This window comes from Chiloscyllium plagiosum, chromosome 4 (assembly GCF_004010195.1).
Source record: "Chiloscyllium plagiosum isolate BGI_BamShark_2017 chromosome 4, ASM401019v2, whole genome shotgun sequence".
Lineage (NCBI taxonomy): Eukaryota > Metazoa > Chordata > Chondrichthyes > Orectolobiformes > Hemiscylliidae > Chiloscyllium > Chiloscyllium plagiosum.
Genome location: NC_057713.1, coordinates 14,774,370 through 14,799,987, shown reverse-complemented (window position 1 = coordinate 14,799,987; position 25,618 = coordinate 14,774,370). Strand labels below are relative to the sequence as shown.

At 39.2% G+C, this 25,618-nt stretch overlaps 1 protein-coding gene across 1 annotated transcript in view; it reads left to right on the top strand.

Annotated features, from left to right (window-relative positions):
• Positions 1 to 25,618, top strand: part of napgb (N-ethylmaleimide-sensitive factor attachment protein, gamma b) — a 53,253-nt gene that overhangs the window by 11,077 nt on the left and 16,558 nt on the right. Inside the window, exons 5-10 of the mRNA XM_043687753.1 lie at positions 6,864 to 6,894; positions 10,822 to 10,931; positions 12,078 to 12,144; positions 16,576 to 16,646; positions 19,201 to 19,279; positions 24,306 to 24,385. Coding sequence (XP_043543688.1) covers positions 6,864 to 6,894; positions 10,822 to 10,931; positions 12,078 to 12,144; positions 16,576 to 16,646; positions 19,201 to 19,279; positions 24,306 to 24,385 — 438 coding nt within the window. The remainder of the gene's footprint in view (positions 1 to 6,863; positions 6,895 to 10,821; positions 10,932 to 12,077; positions 12,145 to 16,575; positions 16,647 to 19,200; positions 19,280 to 24,305; positions 24,386 to 25,618) is intronic.

Sequence of the window (25,618 nt, the reverse complement as noted above, 5' to 3'; positions counted from 1 at the left end):
TGAATGCAGAATACAGGGTTGAAGGCAGGTTTCTTGGCAGTCTGGAGGAATAGCGGCATCTTGGGGTGCATGTCCATAGAGTCCTCAAAATTGCCACACAAGTTGATAGTGTTGTTAAGAAGGCGTATGGTATGTTGGCTTTCATTTGCAGAGGGATTGAATTTGAGCAGCAAGGTTCTGCTGTAGCTCTATAGAGCCCTGGTTAGACCACACTTGAAATATTGTGTTCAGTTTGACTCATTACAGGAAGCTTTAGAGAGGGTGCAGAGGAGATTTACCAGAATGCTGCCTGGACTGGAGGGCATGTCTTATGTTGAGGGAGCTAGGGCTTTTCTCATTGGAGCGAAGAAGGATGAGAGGTGACTTGATAGAGATGTACAGGATGTTGAGAGGCATAGTTAGAGTGGATAAACAGAGATTTTTTCCAAAGGTGGAAATCTCTATCAAGAGGGACATAATTTTAAGGTAATTGAAGGAAGGTTTAGAGGAGATGTCAGAGGTAGGTAGTTTACACAGAGAGCGGTGGGTGCGTGGAATACACTGCCAGCAATGGTAGTAGAGTCAGATATATTAGGGGCATTTAAGAACTCTTGGATAGGCACATGGAAGATGGTACAATAAAGGGTATGTAGGTTAATCAAATCTTCGAGTAGGATAAAGGGCTGGCACAACATCGAGGGCTGAAGGACCTGTACTGTTCATGTTTTAACATTAAATGAATGCACAGACAAAATTGTGAAATGAGCATATGTTTGAAGCTGCATTTTCTATTAAGGTTTAGGTCAGATTTACTTTCCAAGCACTATCTTTGTTCTTTTGTTTCAATTTTTTTTGCACTAAAGGCAAAGATGTTAGTGGACTGCTAATGTAAAGGCCAGGACAGAGGGATTTTCAATTCAGTTAATTAAAAATTGAACAAACGTCTTATTAATGACCATGAAGCAACTGAATTTTTTTTAAAAAACAGCAAAAAAATACATCTAGTTCACTAATCATCTTTTAAGACAGTAGAACTACATCCTGCTTTACCAATATGGCCATGCAGACAGAAAATACAAGATGGAGTAAAAACAGCCATTGAGCATCACCTTGCACAATCAACCCTGCAAAGTCATCCTCACTCAAAAATGGAATCTTGTGCCAAAAGTATTGGACTGTCCCATAGACTAATTCAGCAATCTGACTCAATAAAAGTACCAAATTATATTTTAAAGTTGATGCCCCAGACTTGTCCATTGCCATTCTTGGGTAAGTCTACACCAACGGATGTGGCAGCACAGTAGTTTACAATTAATGGAATGGCTCTGGGACCTTTCAGCATTAAGTAGAGTATTAGAGTAGAGTAACTGGTAGAAGACCGAGGTGGTGGTGGAGGGTAGTTTTCCAGACTGGAGGCTTGTGACCAGTGGAGTGCCACAAGGATCGGTTCTGGGTCCTCTACTTTTTTGTCATTTATATAAATGATTTGGATGCGAGCATAAGAGGTACAGTTAGTAAGTTTGCAGATGATACCAAAATTGAGCTGTAGTGGACAGTGAAGAGGGATACCTCCGATTACAACAGGATCTTGACCAGATGGATCAATGGGCAGCGAAGTGGCAGATAGAGTTTAATTCCGATAAATGCAAAGTGCTGCATTTTGGGAAAGCAAATCTTAGCAGGACTTATACACTTAATGGTAAGGTCCTAGGGAGTTTTGCTGAACAAAGAGACCTTGGAGTGCAGATTCATAGCTCCTTGAAGGTGGAGTCTCAGGTAGATAGGATAGTGAAGAAGGTGTTTGGTATGCTTTCTTTTATTGGTCAGCGTATTGAGTACAGGAGTTGGGAGGTCATGTTGCGGCTGTACAGGACATAGATGAGGCCACTGTTGGAATATATTGTGCAATTCTGGTCGTCTTCCTATCAGAAAGATGTTGTGAAACTTGAAAGGGTTCAGAAAAGATGTTGCCAGGGTTGGAGTATTTAAGCTATAGGGAGAGGCTGTACAGGCTGGGGCATTTTTCCCTGGAGCGTTGGAGGCTGAGGAGTGACCTAGAGGTTTACAAAATTGAGGGGCATGGATAGGGTAAATAGACAAAGGTTTTTTTTTCCCTGGGATTGGGGAGTCCAGAACTAGAGGGCATAGGTTTAGGGTGAGAGGGGAAAGATATAAAAGAGACCTACGGGGCAACATTTTCACACAGGGTGGTACGTGTATTGAATGAGCTGCCAGAGGAAGTGGTGGAGGCTGGTACAATTGCAACACTTAAAAGACATTTGGATGGGTATATGAATAGGAAGGGTTTGGAGGGATATGGACCAGGTGCTGGCAGATGGGACTAAATTGGGTTGAGATATCTGGTCAGCATGGATGGGTTGGACCGAAGGGTCTGTTTCCATGCTGTACATCTCTATGACTCTATAACATATATACTGGTACAATAAAAACGAGACAGTGTTCTTCCAGGACCGAGGTGCTATATGAACACACAGATTGCACAGGAGTACAATCATACACAGGACGGCATAAAATGCAAAATGTGTAAGATAGCACAGTAATTCCTGACAAATTACAATGTAACAAAAAATGATCATTAATAAAACAGTATTTTAGCAGCAGTTCAAAAAGTCGCCCGAAAATTGCAAATGGAATAGAGTGGGATCACACAGCATTAAGAAGTCTAATGGCTTGGGGGAAGAAACTATTGTGCAGTCTGGCCGTGAGAAACAGAATGCTCCGGTATCTTCTGCCAGATGGTAGGAGGGAGAAAAATTTGAATGAAGGATGTATTGGGTTGTCCACAGTGCTGTTAGCCTTGCGGATGCAGCGTGTGGTGTAAATGTCTGTATTGGAGAGAAGAGAGAGACCCCAATGATCTTCTCAGCTGTCCTCACTATCCGTTGTAGGGTCTTACTATCTAAGATGGTGCAATTACCGAACCACGCAGTGATGCAGCTGCTCAGGGTACTCTCGATAAACCCTTTGTAGAATGTGTTGAGGATGGGGGTTGGGAGATGGGCTTTCCTCAACCTGCGCAGAAAGTAGAGGTGCTGCTGGGACTTTACTATTTCTTAGCAATGGAGCTGATGTTGAGGGACCAGGTGAGACTCTCCGTCAGGTGGACGCCAAGAAATTTGGTGCTCTTCACAATCTCCATTTGGAAACTGTTGATGTTTAGCAGAGAGGGATCACTCTATGCTGTCCTGAAGTCAACAACGATCTCTTCCATTTTATCCACATTCAGAGACAGGTTGTTGGCTCTGCACCAGTCTGTAAGCCATTGCACCACCTCTCTCTATGCTGACTTGTCGTTCCTGCTAATGAGACCTACTACCAACATGTCATCAGCGAACTTTATGTAATTCGAGCTGTGCATGCTGCACAGTTGTGTGTCAGCAGGGTGAGCAGCAGTGGACCAAGCACACAGTCCTGGGGGGGGGGGGATAAACTGGTCCCAATATGGACTGACTGAGGTGTCTGTCAAAAAGTCCAGGATCCAGTTACAGAGGTAGGTATTCAAGTCCAGCAGGTTCAGCTTTTTACTCAGGTGCTGAGGAATGATAATGTTAAATGCAGAACTGAAGTCTATGAACAATAGTCTGTCTTGTCCAGGTGGGGGAAGGGCCAGATGGAGGGTGGTGGAGATAGCATCATCAGTTGGGTTGATACAAAACAGCAGGGTGTCCAGTGAGGGGGGCAGCAGGATCTTGAAATGCCTCATCCGAGCCTCAACGCTTTATGATGATGGGGGTTAATGCAACAGGGCATTATCTCCAAGCCTGATGGTTTCATGTTACTGAGTCGAACGTGTGAAGAAACCTCTTCTAGATTCCATCTACCACTCTCGCTCAGCTAATGAATAAGTACTCTTCCATGTTGAACTGGAAAGAAGCTCTAAGAGTAACAAGAATGCACTCTGGGTGGGGAACCTCAATGTCCCCAAAGTGGCTTAGGTCGAATCACTACTGACCAAGCTGATTCAGTCCTGAAAACGATATCTGCCAGATTGGATGCATTGCAGGTAGTGAGATGGTATTGGAATGAATAGCCATTCCTTTTGGAGAGGAATCCCATCTACACACAGATCATTCTCTATTATGTGTAGTTATTCCACTTTGCTACATTGGACAGGCCCAGGATCAGTCTGGTGTCTCAAAACTGGGCATCCATGAGGTTCAGTGGGCCTTCAGTGGTAGCAGAATTACATTTAACTACAATTTGTAATCTCTCACATTCTTTCTGTGCTTCAAGATTCAGGAAACCAAACCCTGCTTCAGGGGAGACTAAAGGAGAGCATGAAGAAGCAGCATTAGACATACCTGTAAACATGTTTCAAACTTAATGAAGCTATAACACAAAGCTACCTGCAGGCTAAATAGCAGAGTCAGTATTCTGCAGATGGAACTGAATAAATCTCATGCCAAAAGATCAGAACAAAGCCTTGAAGTCTTGTTACATTCAGTTCTGAACGATGTTGGGCAATTAGTTAACTAACTGGAGGATAATCCAAAAACATCCCTATTCTCTTTGATTTTGAACACAGCATGTTAGTGCAAAGGACACAGCTGGAACAGTAGCTTCTTCAGCCAGAGTTGCCAACTCTTTGATTATCTTCTACTCAGAAGGCCTGCACCAGCATAGATGCCAGTGTTTAGACAATTCGATTCCCTTTGGGTATGTTACATTAATGGCCCAAGGTCGTAAATATAGAAATGGCCATGAATCTTGACAATACCCTAGTTATGATACTAAAGTTTGTGCTGTGGAACTAGCAGCACTCCTAACCAAGCTGCTGAAATGCATCAAAAACGCTGACCTTTACCTGACGATGTGCAAGAATTGAGAGAGTACATTCTGTCGGCAGAAAGCAGTGTAAATCCAATTGGTCATTATTGCCAAATTAGCCAACTAACGAGTGGTTTAAAATATCCCTCATTCAGCAACCTGCCCACCAATGTTCCAATATTGATATTTGCAGAACCCCTAATTCTAGAGCTCTTTATAGTCTTAGTCCAAACATGGGCAAAAGAACTGAATGCTAAAGATGAACTGACAGAGACTGCCATGACATCATGAGCATTTGCCCAAGTATGGTAAAGTTGAACTCAATGAAAAAAAAGAATAAGCTCATCATTAGTTGATGTCATATATAGGGCAGAAAGTGCTTGTTGGAAGTCAGTAATTTCAGTCCAATTAGGTTGCCACAATGTAGTGTCTTGAGTTTGAATAGTCTTCAGCAGCATTATCATTAAAACATAAGGTCAGAAGTGGAGACATTTGGTGATATTAATGTTTTTTTAAAGCCATGGAACAGCATTCCAGTTTGATCTCAACAATTGAGTGTTGGAAGTCTTATTTTCAACACAATGGATATTTTGAAAAATATAATTTCGTTATATGTTTTACGTGCCTACTTGTATAAAAAGATGTGCAATCCTTCTTGAAATATATTTTTATTTATACCGTCCTTTTCAGTGCTGATGTTGTTATATATCTAGAAAACTCCAATACATAATGCATTACAGTTTTCTGTTCATTGTAGAATTATGTTTTTTAAAATAATGACAACTGTTTTCTACTTATTCATCTTTTAAGGCCAAATGCTCTGGATTTCCATACTGGGGGCAATATGGTGACACTGCAGTGCTAACAAGTTTACCTGGTGCATTTTTTTATTTGTTGAGAGTCTATCTGTGGGTTGCCCAGAGGACAGTTACGAGGACATGTAGGCCAGACCATGCAAGGATGTCAGTTTCCTTCTCTAGACCAACCAGATGGGTGTTCCCAACATTTAACAACAATTTCACAGCCAAAATTAGACGCATTAATTCGAGATTTCTTACTAAATTCAAATTCCACCAATTGCCATAGGGTTCCCAGAACATTATCTGCTTTTGCCTGGAACATTGATTCTCCTGCTTCTGGGATATTGCCTGACCTGCTGTACTTTTCCAGCACCACACTTTTTGATTCTGACTATCCAGCATCTGCAGTCCTCACTCTCTTCTAGCTGCTCAGTAGTGGTGCTACTGAATTATTCTTGGTGATGGATGTTGAAGTCCCACATCCAGAATACATTCTATGCTTTTGCCAGCCATCAGTGAGTCCTTCAAGTGGTGCTCAATACGGAGGAAAACTGATACATTAGCTGGGGTCATAGTGCTGTTAATCTGCAGAATATTTTCTTGCCTGTGTATGACTGGTTACAATTAAACATTGTCCAGAGTCAATGTTGAGTAATCCCAGGCAAGCTCCTTCCCAACTATGTTCAAGTGTGCTTCCACTGTGGATGATTATGCAGCATTTAAGATATAGTTACACTCAGAAATTACCTTCAGGCGTTTTGAAGAGTTGCTATGTAAGAGAACTATTGACTGAGTTGACCAAGATTTAAAAGGTGTCAGGCTGTTGACTGCTCTCCCAATTTTGGTATAAGTCCCCTTGGATGTTGGTCAGAAGGACTATGCAGGATTGACGGGGCATTTTTAAAATTGTCATGTGGGATATGGCCAGGGGCGTTTGTTGTCTATCCAGCAAGTTGTCTTTCTAGGTCATGTCAGAAGACATTTGAGTCAACCACACTGCTGTAACTCCTGGTCACCATTAAATTAGCTTTTAATTTTATATATAAAGTTGAATTCACATGTCAGTATCTGCTGTGTTGTAATTTGAACCTATGGTTCCAGAGCATCAGTCTGGGTCTCTTGAGTTAATAGTCCATTGGTGAGCACTGGACCAATACTGGTACCGCTTGCAGTCTGCTTAGGACTGCATCAGCTATCTTTAATACTTTTCTGTTAAATTTGTGCATCATGACCATTTTTGTATAGTAATCCTATGGTGTATGGTATCTCTGTGTAATTTATTTCTGTTCTCCACAGAGCATATGAACAGGCTGGAATGATGCTGAAGGTTTGTCCCTTGTCATTCATTTTTCTTTCTTTATGTAACCAAAAATAACTAATGTGCAAAGGTTCTTTTTCAGCAAAAGAGAAAGAATATTTGAGAGCCTCTGGATAACCTGATAACAATATTGCAGAAATATGCAGATATCTGAGATTACAATTTTGATAGCGCATGCATATTTATGGGAGAAAATTTGTATTCTTTCATTTTATTACTCACCTGATGAAGGAGCAACGTTCCAAAAGCTTGTGATTTAAATAAACCTGTTGGACTTTAACCTGGTGTCATATGACTTCTGACCTTGTCCACTGCAGTCCAACACCTGCACCCGCACTTCATTTTATTATTGAGATGATGCTTGCTGTCTAACAGCTGAATTTCATTGGCTGTGACTGTAATCCTAACCACCAATAATATTCCAAATCCTGAACTGCTTTGATTGTGAATCAGATAGTTAACTGCCTGCCTTTGAGGCTTCCATGCGTTTAACAAAGAACCTAACCTTGAGTTGCTGGCCAGTTAGAAAACAAACAGCTCTTCAGTCTCAGCAGTGCCAGCTAGAGTGGTGGCCAATCCTGGAAATACAGCTGGCCTCAGTTATGATAAGTTGGTAGCACGCACCTCCTGAGATTTTGGTTTGAGTTTCACTTCAAGACTTAAGTTGAAAATCAATGCTCACATTCCATTGTATCCTGGCCACCATTTATCCTTCAATCAACAACAAAAAAATTGATTACTTTGTCATTTATTTCAGTGCTGTTTGTGAGCATATTGGCTGCCACTTTTCCTAGAATCATACAGTACAGAAGAGGCACTTCGGCCCATTGGTTCTCACCAACAAAAATAACACTCAAATCTATTCACCTCCCACTTTCCAGCACTTAGCCCGTAACCTTGAATATTATGACTTTTAAAGTGCTGATCCGAAGGAAATGTTTTAAAGTTTGTGAGGTTTCCTCCCACAAGTACCCTCTCAGGCAATGCATTCCAGATTCCCCATCCTCAGGATGAAAATAAATCCTCAAATGCTCTCTAAATCTTACACCTTTAACATTATGCTACTTGTTATTGACACTTCAACTAAGTGGAACAACTGTTTTCTATCCACCCTGTTCATTGCCCCTCATTATCTTATTATATAGGCTCCCTCTTAGGTTCCCTCTAAGCTTTCTCTGTTCTAAAGAAAATAACCCAAGCCTCTCTTCATAGTTACACTGCTCCATCCCACGTAATGTTCTGGTGAATCTCCTCTGCATCCCTTCATTGCAGTGACATCCTTCCTATAGAGCAGTGACCAAACTGTACGCAGTACTTCAGCTGTAATCTAACTGCCACCTTAAATAGACTATTAACCTGTCCTGCTGCCTTCTGGCATCTGTAATCAAGCACCCCACACTCCCTCTGTTTCTCTGAACATTCTAGTGGCCTGTCATTCATTGAGTACTTCCTTGCCTTGTTATTTCTTTGAAAGTGAATCACCTCACCAGTATCTGCATTAAATCCCACCTGCCTCTGATCTGTCCATCTGACAAATCTACCTATATCTTCCTGTAAGATTTAAGACGTTCTTCCTTACTGTTAATTGTCTGGCCAGTCTTCATGTCATCTGCAAACTTCCTTTTCAACACCCCTCCCCCCACGTTTTCTCCTATATTACTTGTATGTATACAAACTGAAGAGTAGTGGACCCAGCACTGATCCCTGTGGTATGCCACTGGACACTGGCCTTTGGATACACAAGTAGCCTTCAACCATGACCTTCTGTCTGCTATCACTAATTTTGGATCCAAGTTGCCAAGTTACCTGGATCCCATGTGGAATATTATTGAATGATGTGTAGAAATTCATATAAACTACATTAACTGCACTATCCTCATCTACACACATAGCCGCCTTTCAAAATTCAATCAAATTGGCGAGGCATGACCTCCCTCTGACAAGCCATGCTGCCTACTATGGTCAAACTTTGTCTCTCCAAGTGGAGATTAATGCTTTCCGTCGTCTGCCAGAGCAACGTGGAATATATCTCACCCGGACCTGGCAGTTTGTCTACTTTTAAGCCTGCCAAAACGTCCGATGCCACGTCAAACTTTTCAGTCCTTCTTCCTGAATTCTGTACCTACATCCTCTTCCTCCACCGTGAAGGCAAATATGAAGTACTCATTTAGCCCAACCAATGTCCTTTGACTCTACACACAGATTGCCTTTGGTTCCTAATGGGCCCTAATCTTTCCCTTGTTATCCTCTTGGGTGGAGGTCCAAAGATCCACAACCACTGAGAAAAAAAGGATTATTCTGCATCACCATCTCAAACGGGAAACCTTTTATATTTTACCTGTCATTAGATTTAGTCTCCCTCTCAGGAAGAAATATCCTTTGATGCTATCCTCAGGCTCTCTTCTATTTCAATGACATTGGCTCTCATCCTTCCAGACTGGTATAGTGGTAGTGTCACTGGATGAGTAAACTAGACTCCCAGACTAATGTTCTGGTAACATGGATTGAAATTTCACCATGGAAGATGTTGAAATTTGAATTCATTAAAAATCTAGATTAAAAATTGCCTAATAGTGATCATGAAACCATTGTTAATTGTTGTAAAAGCTATTTGGTTCACTAGTGTCCTCTAGCGAGAAAAGCTGCCATCGTTCCCCATGATTTGACATTTACCGCCCCTCTAAATAATGAGGGAAAGGCAATAAATGCTGTCCTAATCAGTGAAGCCAATATCCCATGAACAAAAATAAAAGGACGCAGGCCAAACTTGCTTGGCCAAACTTTCATTGTAAGATAAACTCACCCCTCATCCCGGTACCAGTGAATCTCCTCTCAACTGCTCACTTTAAAAATAATGGAACTCCTATTTAAGATGGAGATGAAGATGAATTTCTTCACTTAGAAGCTCCTCAGTCTTTGACATATTCTTACTCTTAAAATAGTGGGGGCAGCGTACTTTGAATATATTCAAGGCTGAGTTGGTTAGATTCGTGATTGGCAAGGGGACTGAGGAATATGGGGAAACACAGAAAAATAATAAGGCCACAGTCAGTTATCCATTATCATAACTGAATGATGAAGCAGACTCTAAGTGTTGTGGTCCACTGCTCCCCTGTTTCTTATGATCTCATCAGGTCTACAAAACTGCTACATAATTCAGTAAGATCATGGCTGATCTGATTGTAGCTCCATGATCCTAACTGCATTCACATTAATATACAAGTAAATCATAAATTTTAGCATCTTCATATGTTTTAATATTACTATTCACAATATACAGTTTTAAAACTGTTTCACAGAAGGAAAGCTTTCTGAATCATTACAAAATTATGCTTATTTTCCATCTTTGGTTTGAAGGTGGTCTTCTAGCAATTGTTTGTCTGTAGGACAATAATCATACAAAGGCTGGAGTGACATCAGTGAACCTGTTGAGTTGTTGATGACAGGCTAATTGTTTTGGTTGCTTTTTTTTGTGGTTTTAGTGCTCACAGCAGAAACCTATGATCCCTATCTTGCAAATGAATTATTTTATGTGGGAATATTGATGAAATATCAATAAATGTAAATTGAACCTTACATTGGAATAGCATGTTTGAGAACCGGTTAACAATACATACTTTGTGGAATTTGAATGGGATTGTTCTGGCTAGGGAAATAAGTAGGTGGCATGATTTTTAAGGCACAAATAATATGGGAATGTTTAATGAATGCTCCTTTGTTTAAATACGTATTTACTTAGTAATATTTAAGTGTGCATTGGATGTTAGCTCTTCTCTTGCAGTTATTGGATGCATGTTATTTCACTATTCTTCCCATCTTTTGAATAATGTCCTACTGTACCCATTGATACCTGACCATAAACCACAAGTTAAATATCCTATGCTAATGCAAAGATCTAAAGATACACATGCGTAATTGAATATTTTTTGAAAATAGGAAATGCAAAAGTTACCAGAAGCAGTTCAGTTTATTGAGAAAGCCAGCATGATGTTTGTAGAGAGTGGAACACCTGATACTGCTGCCATGTCACTGGACCGTGCTGGAAAGTAAGACATTTAAAATGACAATTGACAATTTAAATGTATTTATAGTACACAGATTTGATGACATTTGGGTGATGGCATTTGAGTGAAAGATTACAAATTTTGGATATTTGCAGTTAAATGTATTTAATGAGTCCATACCTATTATTTTGAAGCATACTTGGAGTAATGGTCAACACTAGTGCAGTATAGATATTTTACTTCCAAATAATTATCTTTTTTATGTGTGTAATGAGGCTTATTTTACTGTGGAGACCTCATACCATTCTATAAAACATTCACCTAACTGCAATTGTAACAATGCAAATATCACTGAGTATTGACAAGTCTCAGGGTGAAATAGATATAAATTATAGTCTCATGTTTAACAAGTATAGTCTCCATTCCATCACTGTTTACTAAAAACTGAAAATTTATTCAATATCTCTGCCAAATCTGTATCATTGCAATTGGACTCTTTCCATTTTTCCTACATAAAATCTGTCTTTGAGCCAGAAGGCCAGTGCTTTGTGACTCACTGCACAAACTTGAGCTAATGTCTATACTGTCATTTCAGTGCAGCACTGAAGGGTTGTTTCATTATTGGGTTTCCTGTCTCTTGAATGTGATGATAAACTGAGGGACATTTTCACTTTCAACTCCCAGGATAAAAGATCCCACATTATTTGAAGAAGAGCAGACTGTTCTGTTTTGTTCTGCCCTAAAATTAATTCAGCCACTACCACACTTATAACTTGTACCACCAAGAAGTATTAGAGCAGCCTGGAATTCCCTCCCTAAAAGCACTTTGTGGTGTTCCTGCACTACAAAGACTGCGGTGGTTCAAAAAGGTAGCTCATAAATGCTGGCCTAAACAGTGACGTCCACATTCCCTTTGGAAAAAAAACCTTTCAAAAATTCATTGAATTAATGCCATTACAATGGGGATTTCCTTGTCCACAGCATCCACTCCACCAGTCTTCATATTCAACAGGCATTTCTGTCACCTGCAAAATAATTGTAGATTGGTTAAAGTCAGAGTCCAAATGATGAGCAAAGTTCACTTGGTAGCTTTGAGGTTTAGCCAATCTTTGTACATTATATGGTAATAACTGGTTAACAAGCAATTCCGGATTACAGGCTTTAAAAAATGTTTTTCTTATGTTTCAGGCTGATTGAAAACATAAACTTGGAAAAAGCTGTAGATCTTTACCAACAAGCTGCTTCAGTGTTTGAGGTAATTTGTGGACCCAAGGATCCTGTAATTTATTTGCTGATTTATAAAAATGATTTTCTTGGTTGCTTTTCAGTTTATCATTAGAACCAACAGAAAATTGGTTTAGAAATCAGTCCAATAAGAATATAAGTTCAGAGAACATCAGATGAATGTACAAATTAGGAGCAGGAGTAGACCAATCAACAGCTTGTGTCTGCTCTGTCTTGTAATAAGGTCCAGGCTGATCTGATTGTGACCTCAACTCCACTTTCCCTACTCTGTGTGACCCTTTTGCCAATCAAAGGACTATCAAACTTGGCCTTAAAACTATTCAGAGACCATTCCTCCACTGCATTTTCAAGAGAATTTCACACAATAATAACCTCGCAAGGGAACATAATTTTCTGGATTCGTTTTAAATGGCAAACACCTTATTTTTAAATAGTCTGTCCTAATTCTAATCCCTCACAACAGGGATATTTTCTCAGCATCTATCCTGAAGAACTGCAGATGCTGGAGATCAGATTCGAGTAGTTGCTGAGTCGAGAGTGTGGTGCTGGAAAAGCACAACTGGTCAGGCAGCATCCAAGGAGCAGGAGAATCGACATTTTGGGCATAAACCTGATTCCTGATAAAGGGTTTATGCCCAAAACATCGACTCTCCTGCTCCTTGGATGCTGTCCGATCGGTTATGCTTTTCCAACACCACACTCTCGATTCAGCATCTACTCTGTCATTCTTCTCTGTATTGCAGGGAAAGGAGACACTGGTAGGAGCAATCTATAGGACTGTATATAGTAGGCACATGGTGGGTCGGGTCGGCGAGTAAATCAGTAGAGAATAAATACATGTATCAAAGGCACTACAGTAATTATAGGTGATTTTAATATTAATATATATTGTGATATAACCTTACTAATCAATCTATCATGCAGAACCTTGTTGAATGCTTTACCGAAGTTCATGTAGTCTACATCTACTTCTCTGTATTCTTTGATCATCTTTGTCACCTCTTCAAAAAAAAACTCAATCAAGTTAGTGAGAAATGATTTCCCATGCACAAAGCCATATCCCAAATCAGTCATTGCCTTTCCAAATGCATGTAAATCCATATAACTTTATTGGATGATCTCCCGGGAATATCCTCCCTAAGTGCAGCTGTAATTTTCTCCCTGACCAAAAATGCCACTTCCCCTTTTCTCTTGCATCATGTTATATCTTCTATAGCATCTGTATCCTGAAGCATTAAGCTGCCAAACTGTGCATCCCTGAGCCATATTTCTGTAATGGTTATGAAACTCCAGTCCCATGTTCCCATCCATGCCCTAAATTCATCTGCCTTACCTGTCAGGCCTCTTGCATTGAAGTAAATGCAGATTAATTTATCAGTTTTATGTCGTTCTCTGCCATGCTGCCTTACTTATCTGCTGAACAAACCTCAGCCTTTTCTCTTTTCTCACTATTGCTTTGGTTCCGCTCCCTGCTCTTATTAGTTTAAAGCCTCCTAAGTAACACTAGCAAGTTTCCCCGCAAGGATATTAGTCCCCTTCCAATTCAGGTGGAACCCATTCTTCTTATACAGGTTATTTCAACCCCTGAAGAGATCCCAATGGTTTAAAAATGTGAATCCCTGCACCAGCTCCTCAGCCACTTATTTAGCTGCTCTATCCTCCAGTTACCACTCTCACTAGCGCATTGCACTGGTAGTCCAGATATTATTATCTTCTATGACCTACATTTTAACCTCCTACCTAGTTTCCTATATTCTTTCTGCAGAACCTCTTTCCTTTCCTTACCTATGTCATTGGAACCAATGTGACAACTATCCCCTGCTGGTCACTTTTCCCTTTCAGAATATTCTACACCCTCTCCAAGACATCCTTGACCCTGGTTCTTGACCAAGGAGGCAAAACATGATCCTAAAGTCTCACTCATGGCAGCAAAACGTTTGCCTGTACCCGAGACCAGAGAGTCCCCTATTACAATCCACCGTTTGGAACCTGACATACTGGACAGTGTTCCAACTTGTAATTTATGCACTCAGAATAGGAGCACACCGCTGAATTTGACCTGAAGTTATAGGCAGCACAACCCTGTCCTCTTTAAGTAGCTCTAGTAAGGGTTTGTAATTGGTTACTATAACAAATTTACATCCGCAAAGGTATTGGTGAAACTTTCTCACATCAAAGATTAACGCCAAACCTTCCTTCTCTATCTGAGTTAATCATCTTTTGGCATCAGCAAAGTCTGGGAAGTATTCACTATCCGCTGGGTCACTGGTGAGCCAACACTACTCTGATATTGTAGGAGGGGCATGGCATATCAGCACCAGCTCTCGCTTGGGATCATATTGTGCCAACACATAGACTATGATAGCTGTTTCTTCACTTTCCTAAAGTCTAAGTCTTGACTACAGGATTATTTCCAAGGCTGACTCTTTTTCGATAGCGGAGGTAATGGTGCCAGGATGAATGCCAGGTTGCGTATGAATTTGCCACAGTAATTTACCAACCGAAGGAAAGATGTAAGCTCTGGTACAGACATGGAGGCCGGGGTACCTTTCATTGCCCTGTCTGTCTTCCAAAGGATGTAACCTGGTCTGGTTGACTCTGTAGCCCAAGAAGGTCACTTGGGATGCCTGGAATGCACATTTTCCCCTCTTAAAGCGCACCTCCACCTTGGAGAAACTTCAAAGCACATGCTCAAGTTCTCTAAATTCTACAATTTTCCTCCTGCTGATATCAGACTAATATATCTGTAGTTCACCACGCTCCCTTTTTTTCACAAATAGTTGGATTATACCTTCCAGTCAGCAGGAACCTTTCTTGAAATTTCAAAAACTAATCAATGTATCAGTTAGCTTCAACATTCTCAGCATGGGGAGGTGGTGACATAGTGGACTTGTAATCGTGAGCCCCCCAGACTAATATTCTGGAGACATGGGTTTGAATCCCACCATGGCAAATGGTGAAATTTCAATTCAATAAAAAACATGGAATAAAAAGGTAGTTTCATGGTGACCATGTGCCTACTGCCACATACCCACCTTGTTCACTAATGTGCATTAGAAATGAAATTTGGCCCCCTTACTTAGTCTGACCTACATGTGATTCCAATCTCAATGCATTGTGTTTGATTCTTAACTGCTGTATGGGCAGTAATAAATACTGGCTTAGCAACGCTTGTCGCCCATAAACAACTAAATAAAATCTGAGATGAAGCTCATCTGTCCAGGGTTTTATCTACTCTCAATTCAGTCAATTTTTCAAGTGCTACATCTTTACTGATACTAATTTCTTTTAACTCTTCAGTTGCAATTGTCCCTTGGTTGCCTCGTATTTACAAAATATTTTCTATATTATCTTCAATGAAGAAATATGCAAATTAACTCTACAGTTTCTCTGCCATTTCCCTGTCCTGTATTATGAATTCTACTGTTCCCACCTGTAACAGGTCTCTATTTATCCTTGTTAATTGTTTTCCTTCCAAGTACCATACAGTCATGGTTTTTATCTTTACTAGCTTGCATTCAAATTCTCTTTTCCCTTTTCTAATCAGTTTCTTGGTCTTTTGCTTGTGTTAAGTTAGTTTTTCCTGAGGTTCTTACGCACTTGATGCAACTGCAACACACCAACTTCTGTGAGCAAGCAACCACATTTTATTAAGAACAGTACAATACAAACTTAGGAGAAACCCTGAACACTCCTCACCATGCTTGTGAGGCATGTCCAGGGAAGCTCTCTCTGAACAAAGGAAGCAGTCCTTCCTTTATACAAAATCTTTATATCACAGTTAGTAATGCCCACAAGAAAACCCCCAGTCACTCCCCCACAGTCATATGCCACTCAAGATACAATGCAGTGACAATATCACCTCTAGAAATAATGTAATGCAAATCATCCCTTAATGGACAGATCTGGTGTGAATTGTATTTTTTTTAACTACAAGGAGTCGTCAGAATTCCAACTATATAATATTCTTATTAATTTTTAATAGGTGATGATGACAATGTAAATCATCCCTGAATGACAAGGGAATGAGAATGTAAACCTCCCACATTCCACCTATAAAACAAAGACACACCACCCTACCCCTGAGGCATTCACTTTCTTGCAGGTCAGCAGAGCAAATGAACTCTTTAATATCATATTAGGATCTAAATTGCTCCCAGTTCTGAGGCTTAACGCAATTTCCTTTGATCTAATGCAGTTCTGTTTCCTTTGATCTAATGCAGTGTTTAACTTTTTCCCTTAACTATGATTGATTTATCTTTCCTTTAAAGATGATACCAATTACCTAGAAACATCAAGAATTTATGTGGACGTTATTTTTAAAAAAAGATTTGGAAGTCTGCATATATACTATTGAGTTATGAAATGTTGTGAAGTATGCTGTATGGCTTACTATAAAATGTTGACTTTACTTTGTAACAATGGAGTTATTGTTTGGTAGAATGAAGAGCGTTTACGCCAATCAGCTGAATTGCTTGGAAAAGTTTCACGGCTGCTAGTTCGGGATCGCAGGTAACAGCCTTTCTGAAAATTAGATTCAGCTACCTACAGACTTAAAATCAAGAAAAGTTAATGAAACAGTACTTCTGTTCCTAAACATGTCTCCCTCCAATGTGTTGATGAAACCGTTTTATCAGTAAATATACATATTGTACCTAAGCATTTTATTGAGAGGGAAATGGAAGGTTATGCTGACAGTTTGGATAGATGAGCTGCCAGAGGAAGTCGTGGAGGTTGGTACAATTACAACATTTAAAAGGCATCTGGATAGGTATAGGAATACGAATGGTATAGAGGGATATGGGCCAAGTGCTGGCAAATGGAAATAGATTAGGTTAGGATATCTGTCGGCATGGACGAGTTGGGCCGAAGGGTCTGTTTCCGTGCTGTACATCTCTATGACTCTGAGGAAGGATGTGAATATATGTGCATGGAGCTTAAATGCTGGGGTGGATTGGTTGGAAATTTTGGCCTTTTTCAGTGCTGTGCATTTCAAATGATTTTTAATTATCTAATATTGGACAGTCTTTAACCTAGTGATTCCATAAGATACAGGCGCAGAAGTAGGCCACAGCCTGTTGAGTGTGCTCCACCATGAGATCATGGCTGATCTGATAATTCTCAATTCCACTTTGTTGCATTTTCCTTGACTGATTGAAATTTTGTTATCTTAACTTTTAATATACTTAAGCTTCAACAGCTGTCTGCAGTACTGAATTCAACATATTCACTACTATCCGAGAAAAATTTCCTCCTAATCTCTGTTTTAATTATACAACCCCTTAATCCTGAGTTTATGCCATCTGGTCTAAGACTCTCCCTTAAGGAGAAGCGACCTTTCTGCATCCATCATGTAAAGTCACGAAGATTCTTGAGTGGTAAATTGTCCCCTCATTCTTCTAAATTTCAATGAGTACAGGCCAACCTACCTAACCTGTCAGCCCTTGATGTAGACAAACAGGAAGCTGGAAGAACATGGCAAACCAGGTAGCATCAGGAGGTGGAGAAGTCAATGTTTTGGGTGTAACCCTCCTGACGAAGGGTTGCACTCAAAACATTAACCTCCACCTCCTGATGCTGCCTAGCTTACTGTGTTCTTCCAGGCTCCTGCTTGTCTACCTTGGATTCCAGCATCTGCAGTTTTTTTTTGTCTGCTACCATATCTGATGCCAGCTGACTGAACTTCATCTGGACTGCCTCCAATGCCAGCAGGGACACAAAACTCATGGAATGCTGCTCTGGTCTGACTAGTATCTCGTATAGTTTTAGAAAAACCTCCTTAATTTTATACTACATTTCCTTTGAAATAATGGCCAATATTCCAGTTACCTTCCCTATTATTTGGATTTGAATGCTAGCTTTTTGAGACTCACAAGGCCTCACAAATCCCTCTGTTCTGTCACTTTCAGCAGTCCTTCTCAATTTAAATAATAATCAGCTCCTCTCTTCTTGCAACAATGCGTAGTCTCTCATTTTTCCACATTAAATTCTATCTGCCAAAGTTTTGCCACTCACTTAATCTATCTTTCTGCCTGTGCAGCCTCTGTGTTATCTACGGAATTTGCCTTCCTACTTATGTTTGTCACACCTGCATACTTAGCCATAATATATTCACTTTCCTCATCCGAGTTACTTATATCAGTTGTGAATAATTGTAAGCCACAGCACTGATTCCTGTGACGCTCCGCTAGTTACAGGTTGCCATTTGCAGACCTCACTTTCTCCTATCTTGAAAATGACTCCCTTATCTCAAATCTCTTAATTTCTATTAGTTAGGCAATCCTCTATCCTTGCTGAGGTATAGCCTCTAACACTATGGGCCCTGATTAAATAGCCTAATGTGTGGCATCTTATCAAATGCTCTAGTGACTTCTGTTAATGAAAGACTTTGTGTCCCAGAGCACTTAAATTCACATGTAGAAATAGGTTTTGTACAGAAAGTTGCCTGGGAAATGATTGCCTTCAGCTTTGGTTGTGCCACTTGTGTTCATTTTTTGTTTTTATTTAATTTTACCTATTTTTCTAATTAACCTGTTCAGATATTATTGTACACCTCTGGAGCAGACAGGACTTGAACACATGCCTCCTGGTCCAGGAATAGGGACACTACCTCTATACCACAAGAGGGCCGTGTATTCTTTTTCTTAGCTGTCCTCCCTACATCATCCCAGCTGTGACTTTGAATTTCTGTAAATAGAACCTTTTCCTTGAATGCTATGATTCTGTCCAACATGATTCAGAATTACCTATATATGTTTCTCCTCTGCTGTTAGTGTTCTTAGTTTTAAAGTATTTGCATTTACTATATCCAAAATAGTCTTGTGTTGTGAAATGGCTTTGAAGACTGACTTGTCAGTAGATGATTGGATCACAGTTTTGTGCTTGTTTAACATTGTCTTTTCAAATGCATTGGCCACGATAGACATGTTGAGGGTTCCATCTATATATAAAATAAATAGTTGTTGATTGTTGGTATTTTAAATAAATATTTTATTGCCATAATGAAGTCTGTTTGTGGAAATGCCTTAAAACTGCTGTTAAAGTGTTTCTTGTTCCTATTTTTAAGGCTTGATGAAGCTGCAGCATCTCTTCAAAAGGAAAAGAACATGTATAAGGAAATTGAGAATTATCCTACATGTTTTAAGGTACCCAAAGAAGATTTGTTTTTGCATTGACATTTGGCAATTTTCCTTTAAATCTTTAGCTGACAGTTGACATTTCCCCTTTCTGATGAACAATATAATCAGGAATTCATTTAAAATTTAAAATTAAGCCTAATGTATTTTTTTCACTCAATCCTGATTTAGGCACTAATTTGAAATCACTTGATTCACCACACAATAAAATGAAAGGAAAATCTATAACACCTATTGTGCTGCTTAATCAAAATGCAATTAAAATTAATTAATTATAGAGTCATATAGCACAGAAACAAACCCTTTGGTCAAACTCATCCATGCTGACCAGCTTTCCCAAACTAAACTAGCCCCTTTTGCCTGCATTTGGCCCATATCCCTCTAAACCTTTCCTATTCATGCACCTGCCCAAATATTTTTAAAATATTGTAACTGTACCTGCATCGACCACTTCTGCTGGCTGCTCATTCCTTGTATGCCACCCTCTGTAAGAAAAAGTTGCCCCTCTGGTCCCTTCTCACCTTAAACCTGTGCCCTCTAGTTTTGAATTTCCTTACTTTTGCTAATCATCTCATCTATGCCCCTCATGATTTTATAAACCTCCTATAAGGTCAACCCTCAGCCTCCTACGTTCCAGGGAAAAAAGCCTCATCCTATCTAGCCTCTCCCTATAACTCATACTGTCCAGTCCCAGTAACGTCTTGTAAATCTTTTCTGTACCCTTTCCAATTTAGTAATACCTTTCCTAGAGCATGGCAACCAGGATTTTACACAGTTCTCCAAAAGTGTTCTCACCAATGTCCTGTACAGCTGCAACATGACATCCCAACTCCTATACTCAGTGGTCTAACAAATGAAGCTGGTGGTGAACAATGCTTTCTCTAGCAGTATTGGTTTTGTTGTTGAAATACATTTGATGAATTAAAGCTTTCTGTTTAGTATGAAATTAATCAATCCAACAGAGTTATCTAACAACTCAAATCACTCATAAACCACCATGAATTAGTATTAACTTTACAGTCTTGCTCAGGCACCTTAAGAAAATTTTTCTGTGGAAGTAATTTGTAAAGAGGATATGATTTAGATTAGATTAGACATAAGGAGGTTACAAAGAGATTGGATAGGTGAGGTGAATTAACAAAGATCTGACAACCTTACATTCTGTAAGTTATCAAGCTAAATGGAATATAATGTGGGAAAATTGACCATTTTAACAGGAGGAATTAAAAAAAAAGCATAATATTAAATAGTAAACGATTACAGATCTCTTAAGCATCATAGGGTCTTAAAATGCAGAGGAACCTGGGTGTCGTGGTACATGAGTCACAAAAGGTTAATAGGAAAACTTGTAGAATGTTGTTGCTGGTAGTGAGGAGAATTGAATACACAAGGAGGGTGGTTAACCTTCAGTTAAACAGGGCGTTGGTGAGACCACATTTTGATTACTATGCACAGTATTGGCCTTCAGAATTAAAGATGGAGATAAATGCATTGTATGCAGTTCAAAGAAGGTTTAACTGGACTACTACCTGGAATGAGCAGGCTATCGTAGAGGCAAGGATGGACAAGCTGGGTTTGCATTCACTGTTTAAAAGCATAAGAGGAAACTTGATTGAAATATAGATCTGAGGGGCCATGACAGGATAGATCTAAAAAAGGTGTTTCCTCATGGAAGAATCTCGAACTAAGCATCATTATTTTAAAATATGGAGTCATCCATTTAAGACAGATGAGAATTCTTTTTCTCATGCTTGAGTTTTTGACATTAATTTCCTTCAAAGCAGAATTTTAAAAAAATATTGAATAAAAGCTGAAAGAACAGCAGATGCTGTAAATCAGGAACAAAAGCAAAAGCTGCTGGAAAAGCTCAGCAGGCCTGGCAGCATTTGTGAAGAAAAATCAGAGTTAAGATTTCAGGTCTGGTGACCCTTCCTCAGAATGTTCCGAGGAAGGATAACTGGACCCAAAACATTAACTCTGATTTTTATTCATAGATGCTGCCAGACGTGCTGAGCTTTTCCAGCAACTTCTGTTTTGGTTTTTTAATATTGAAGTATTCATTGATCAGTAACTGGAGTCCATAAATTATAATCTCCAAATTTAACAAAAGGGTGTAGCAAAAGTTTGAATATTGAAGGTAGATAGACGCTCAATGAGCAAGGTGGTGAAAGAGTTTTGGTGGTAGCTGGGAATGTGAAGTAATTAGGTCAGCCACAATCTTATTGAATGATGGAGCAGATTTGCAGGTCAAGTGGCTTATTCCTGCTTCTATTTTGCATGTTAGTGTGTGAGAAATGAGAACAATATTTTAGATTGATCTCAAGGATGAAGTAGTTTCGTTTACTGTGCTGTAATGTGCTGGATTTGGCCTTAGATTATCCAGTGTTGCAACAGAGACGATGTTTCATTGTATAGGATTGAGCATAAAACTGTGAAAATCAAGTACAGAACCAAAGAACGACTGAAGTTGACTAAACTGAATCAGGCTTGTACTTATTCTGGCTGTCTGCATTGTACAGGTCTTGTGCATTACTACATGTAGTTTTCAGTAGTGTAAGTGTGCCACACTGAGAGCCTGATTGATTATCTTAAATTAGTTGCCAGAGTAATTCTTAGCATACTCTGGAACAACATTTGCTAATAATCCTATAGGTTGTTCTGCTATGACGTGCGTTTTGCTAAAACGAATTTGCTGTAATGCGATTGACGAATTGGGGACACTTTCTAAAGCAAGAACTTTTAAAATGTTGTTGGCTGTAATGTGATTACATTGTCAACACTTTACATGCTGTTTCTAAAGTGCGATGTTTCTATAATGCGGAGTTGCACAAGAACTGGCTGTATTTTAGAATCACACTTTACGTGCTGTTTCTAAAGTGCGATTTTTCTATAATGCGGAGTTGCACAAGAACTGGCTGTATTTTAGAATCACATTTTACGTGCTGTTTCTAAAGTGCGATTTTTCTATAATGCGGAGTTGCACAAGAACTGGCTGTATTTTAGAATCACACTTAATATTGAACATAGTAGACCTGGTTAGGTCCAAAACTAAGGCTACAACATTCAGTCCTAAAATACTCCTAGTTAATCTCAGGTTACCCTGGAAGAATAAAGAATCTCAAAATTTGTGCAACATTTGAAGCTAGCTGTTTCACGCTGCTACCATGCAGCTATGAAGTGGTGTTCATGAATAACAGAGCACTGTCATCAAATCAAAAAAAGATGTTTTGCCTATAGATAAATTGATATGAAAGTTTCAGTGACAGTATGATGCTAAGAGTATGCAACATCGTGAGCATACCACTCATCTGTTTCAGCAAAGATCACCTGCTCCACCTGTGGCAAGGTTTGCAATCCAATTCAGTAATCTCAGAACCCACAACATTGGAGTGAAGTAAAGTCAACCTTAATCCCTAGGTACTGCTTAACAAGACAAGGTTAAGGAATGTAGACAAATTGTATCCAATAGGGTAACCCTTTGGTTGATTGAAAGAGGTGAGCAACTGACTGGGTGCAACTAGCTTGCGCTAGCTAAACTTTTTAAAACTTTGTATCTTTTATTACTTTGTACCTAAGTTTTGTTTGTACCGAGGTACCTTTGTACCTAAGATGGTGTGTTGTGTGGACACATTATACACTTTTCACTATACTCCTGTACTTGAATACACGTGACAATAAAATCTAAATCTTAAAAGAAAATCAAACTTGATTGAACAAAATTTGTAATAATTATGAATGTGTAAAATAAAATTAGTGTGGCAACTAATTTTAGATTATCAGTCCGGTTCATAGGGTGGTGCTATTTTGCATACTGGAAGCTGCATATATTAATACACTGGAACCTGTTCTTTGCAGATAGAAAGATCATAAATGCACATTGTGTGTGCTTCAGCTTAACAAAATAGGTGACAGCCATTCTCAGAGTTAATGTGCCTGATTTAAATTTAATCACAACTTGGCTGCTAAATGTCAGTCTTTATCCAATTGGTACATTTTCCATGATAATGCCTCGACAAATTAGTGTCCATTAAAGTTAATCAACACTCTCTTCTCGTACAGTATAAAGTATTGTTCCACTTTACAGAGATATTCTTGCAAAATCCTGATGAGTGCAAAATGAAAAGTTTTGACAAAATGTTTTCATCAGTACTCAAAGTTTGTACTAGCAAATTTGAGTTCTTGAGTTTTGTTGGAGCATTTGTTGGAGCTACTTCAAGGCAAGTGGAGAGTGTTCCATCAACTCCTAACTATGCCTTGTAGATGGTAAGCAAGCATTGGGGAGTCAGGAGGTGAGTTACTCACTGATGAACTCATAGCTTCTAACCTGCTCTTGTATACACAGTATTTATATGATTGATCAGAAATTGAACTGGTAACACCCAGTATGTTGAAAGTCAATTCAGCAATTAAAGCAGAGATATCTGGATTCTCTCTTGTTAGAGAAAGTCATTGCCTAACACTTGTGTGATGCAAATGATTTTTAATTAAAATAGAAAATGTGAAATTCCACGAACATTTAAAAAGCTAGTAGAATAGTTCAGCAATAGTTAGGAGTTCAGTATGCCATTGGGGAAAAAAATCATTTTTCAAGTGAGACCAATAGCAAAAGGGGTAGGTTTTCTCAAGTTCAGTGTTTTCTACTTGATTAAAATCTGGGAGAAGGAATCTCAGCAGCTCTGTAGAGTAGCACAGAATCACCAAAAGCAACTTCTGAATTTCTATGTTTAACCAATGTATACACTTAAAATTCCACTGTCATTACTACCACAAAATTCATGTCAACCTGTTTTGAATTTGGTGTTAGACAGTATTTTTTACTGCATTAACACAATGCGGGTTTTATTTGTAATAAAAATATGTGTGATGAAAAGTGCATAACTTTTTTAAGAGCTCACATTTTTCTAAGAAGTCTCAACTTGTAGATGACTTGTTTATAATATATTTTACTAAGGGAAATGAAAACTTTTAAAAGCACTTACTTCATGTTTATGTTGCAGTAATAAGTTTTTAACAATATTATTTTTTTTTCCTCTAGAAAACAATTGCACAAGTCTTGGTTCATCTACATAGGAATGACTATGTAGCTGCAGATAAGTGTGTTCGGGAAAGTTACAGGTGAGCATTAACAAATTGTAAAAGCAAAGTCCTGCGAATGCTGGAAATCTGAAATAAAATGTAGTGCTGGAGAAACTCAACAGATCTGTCAGCAACTGTGGAGAAAGAAACAGAATTAGCTTTGAGTCTCTTCATTGATGATGTCAGACCTACTGAGTTTTTATGGCTTGTCCTTATTTCATAAACAAATTATTTCTAGCTACCTCTAGATGAGGAATATCTTATCAAAAATGATGTGCAAACTCAGTAGTCTATTGGATTAACTATTTGAACTGTCAGCTTAGGTACTTTGTCACAGCTGAAGGGTTTTTAAAAATTTGTTTGAGATGTGAGCATTCGTGATTCTGCGAGCATTAAATACTTGTTTTCCTCATTGTCCTGAGGGTAGTTAAGAGTTAACCATATTATTGTGGATCTGGAGTCACTCATAGACGAGATCAGGGAAGGACAGCCGATTTCCTTCCTTAAATGCATTATGAACCAGATGGGTTTTTATGATATTTGACTGTTGTTACATGGTTGCTATTAGGCTAGATTTTTATTCCAAATTTCTGCTGTGTTCAACTTTCACCGTCTGCCATGATTGGATTTGAACCCATGAACGTTAACATGAGGTTCTGAACTCATTATCGTTGGCAATCACTCATGCGATGATTGTTCATTTTGGAAATTCCATGTCACTGTGGGTCCTTGCGTAGCTGATGAGTCTGATTTGAAAGCTGCCTTCCAACCACACATTTGGCAGATGTTTCTAGGAGGTGGAAATTGGCCTTGAAATTGATGGCACTCCATTTCAAGTTCATTTTCTGTACTTCCTCTTGCCAATAGTGTTCCTTCACACAGGAGCTTATCCTAGTTGGTTTCTTCTGGACAAGAGCCTCCTTTGCATTGATCTCTTAGTTGTATTTTTTGAGGCAAGCCTTAAAGTTATCTTTGAAAAGCTTCCTTTTTCCTTATCTTATTCAAGTATCTTCTCTGAGCTGGGAGATGATGATTTGCTATGACAGTCAGAACTCTGGAATTCTAAGCACGTGGAGTTGGTTTTGAATGATAATGGCCTCGATTCTGGTGCAGTTTGCTCCTTCAAGGAGATGGATGTTAGTATGCCTGTCCTCCCTGCTAATGTGGAAAATCAGCATTGATGATATTTGTTAAGGGCCTTGAGGTTGCATCTATGTAGTCCAAGTTTCACAGCCATGTAGGAGTGTCAGTAGGATGACTGCATTATTGTTG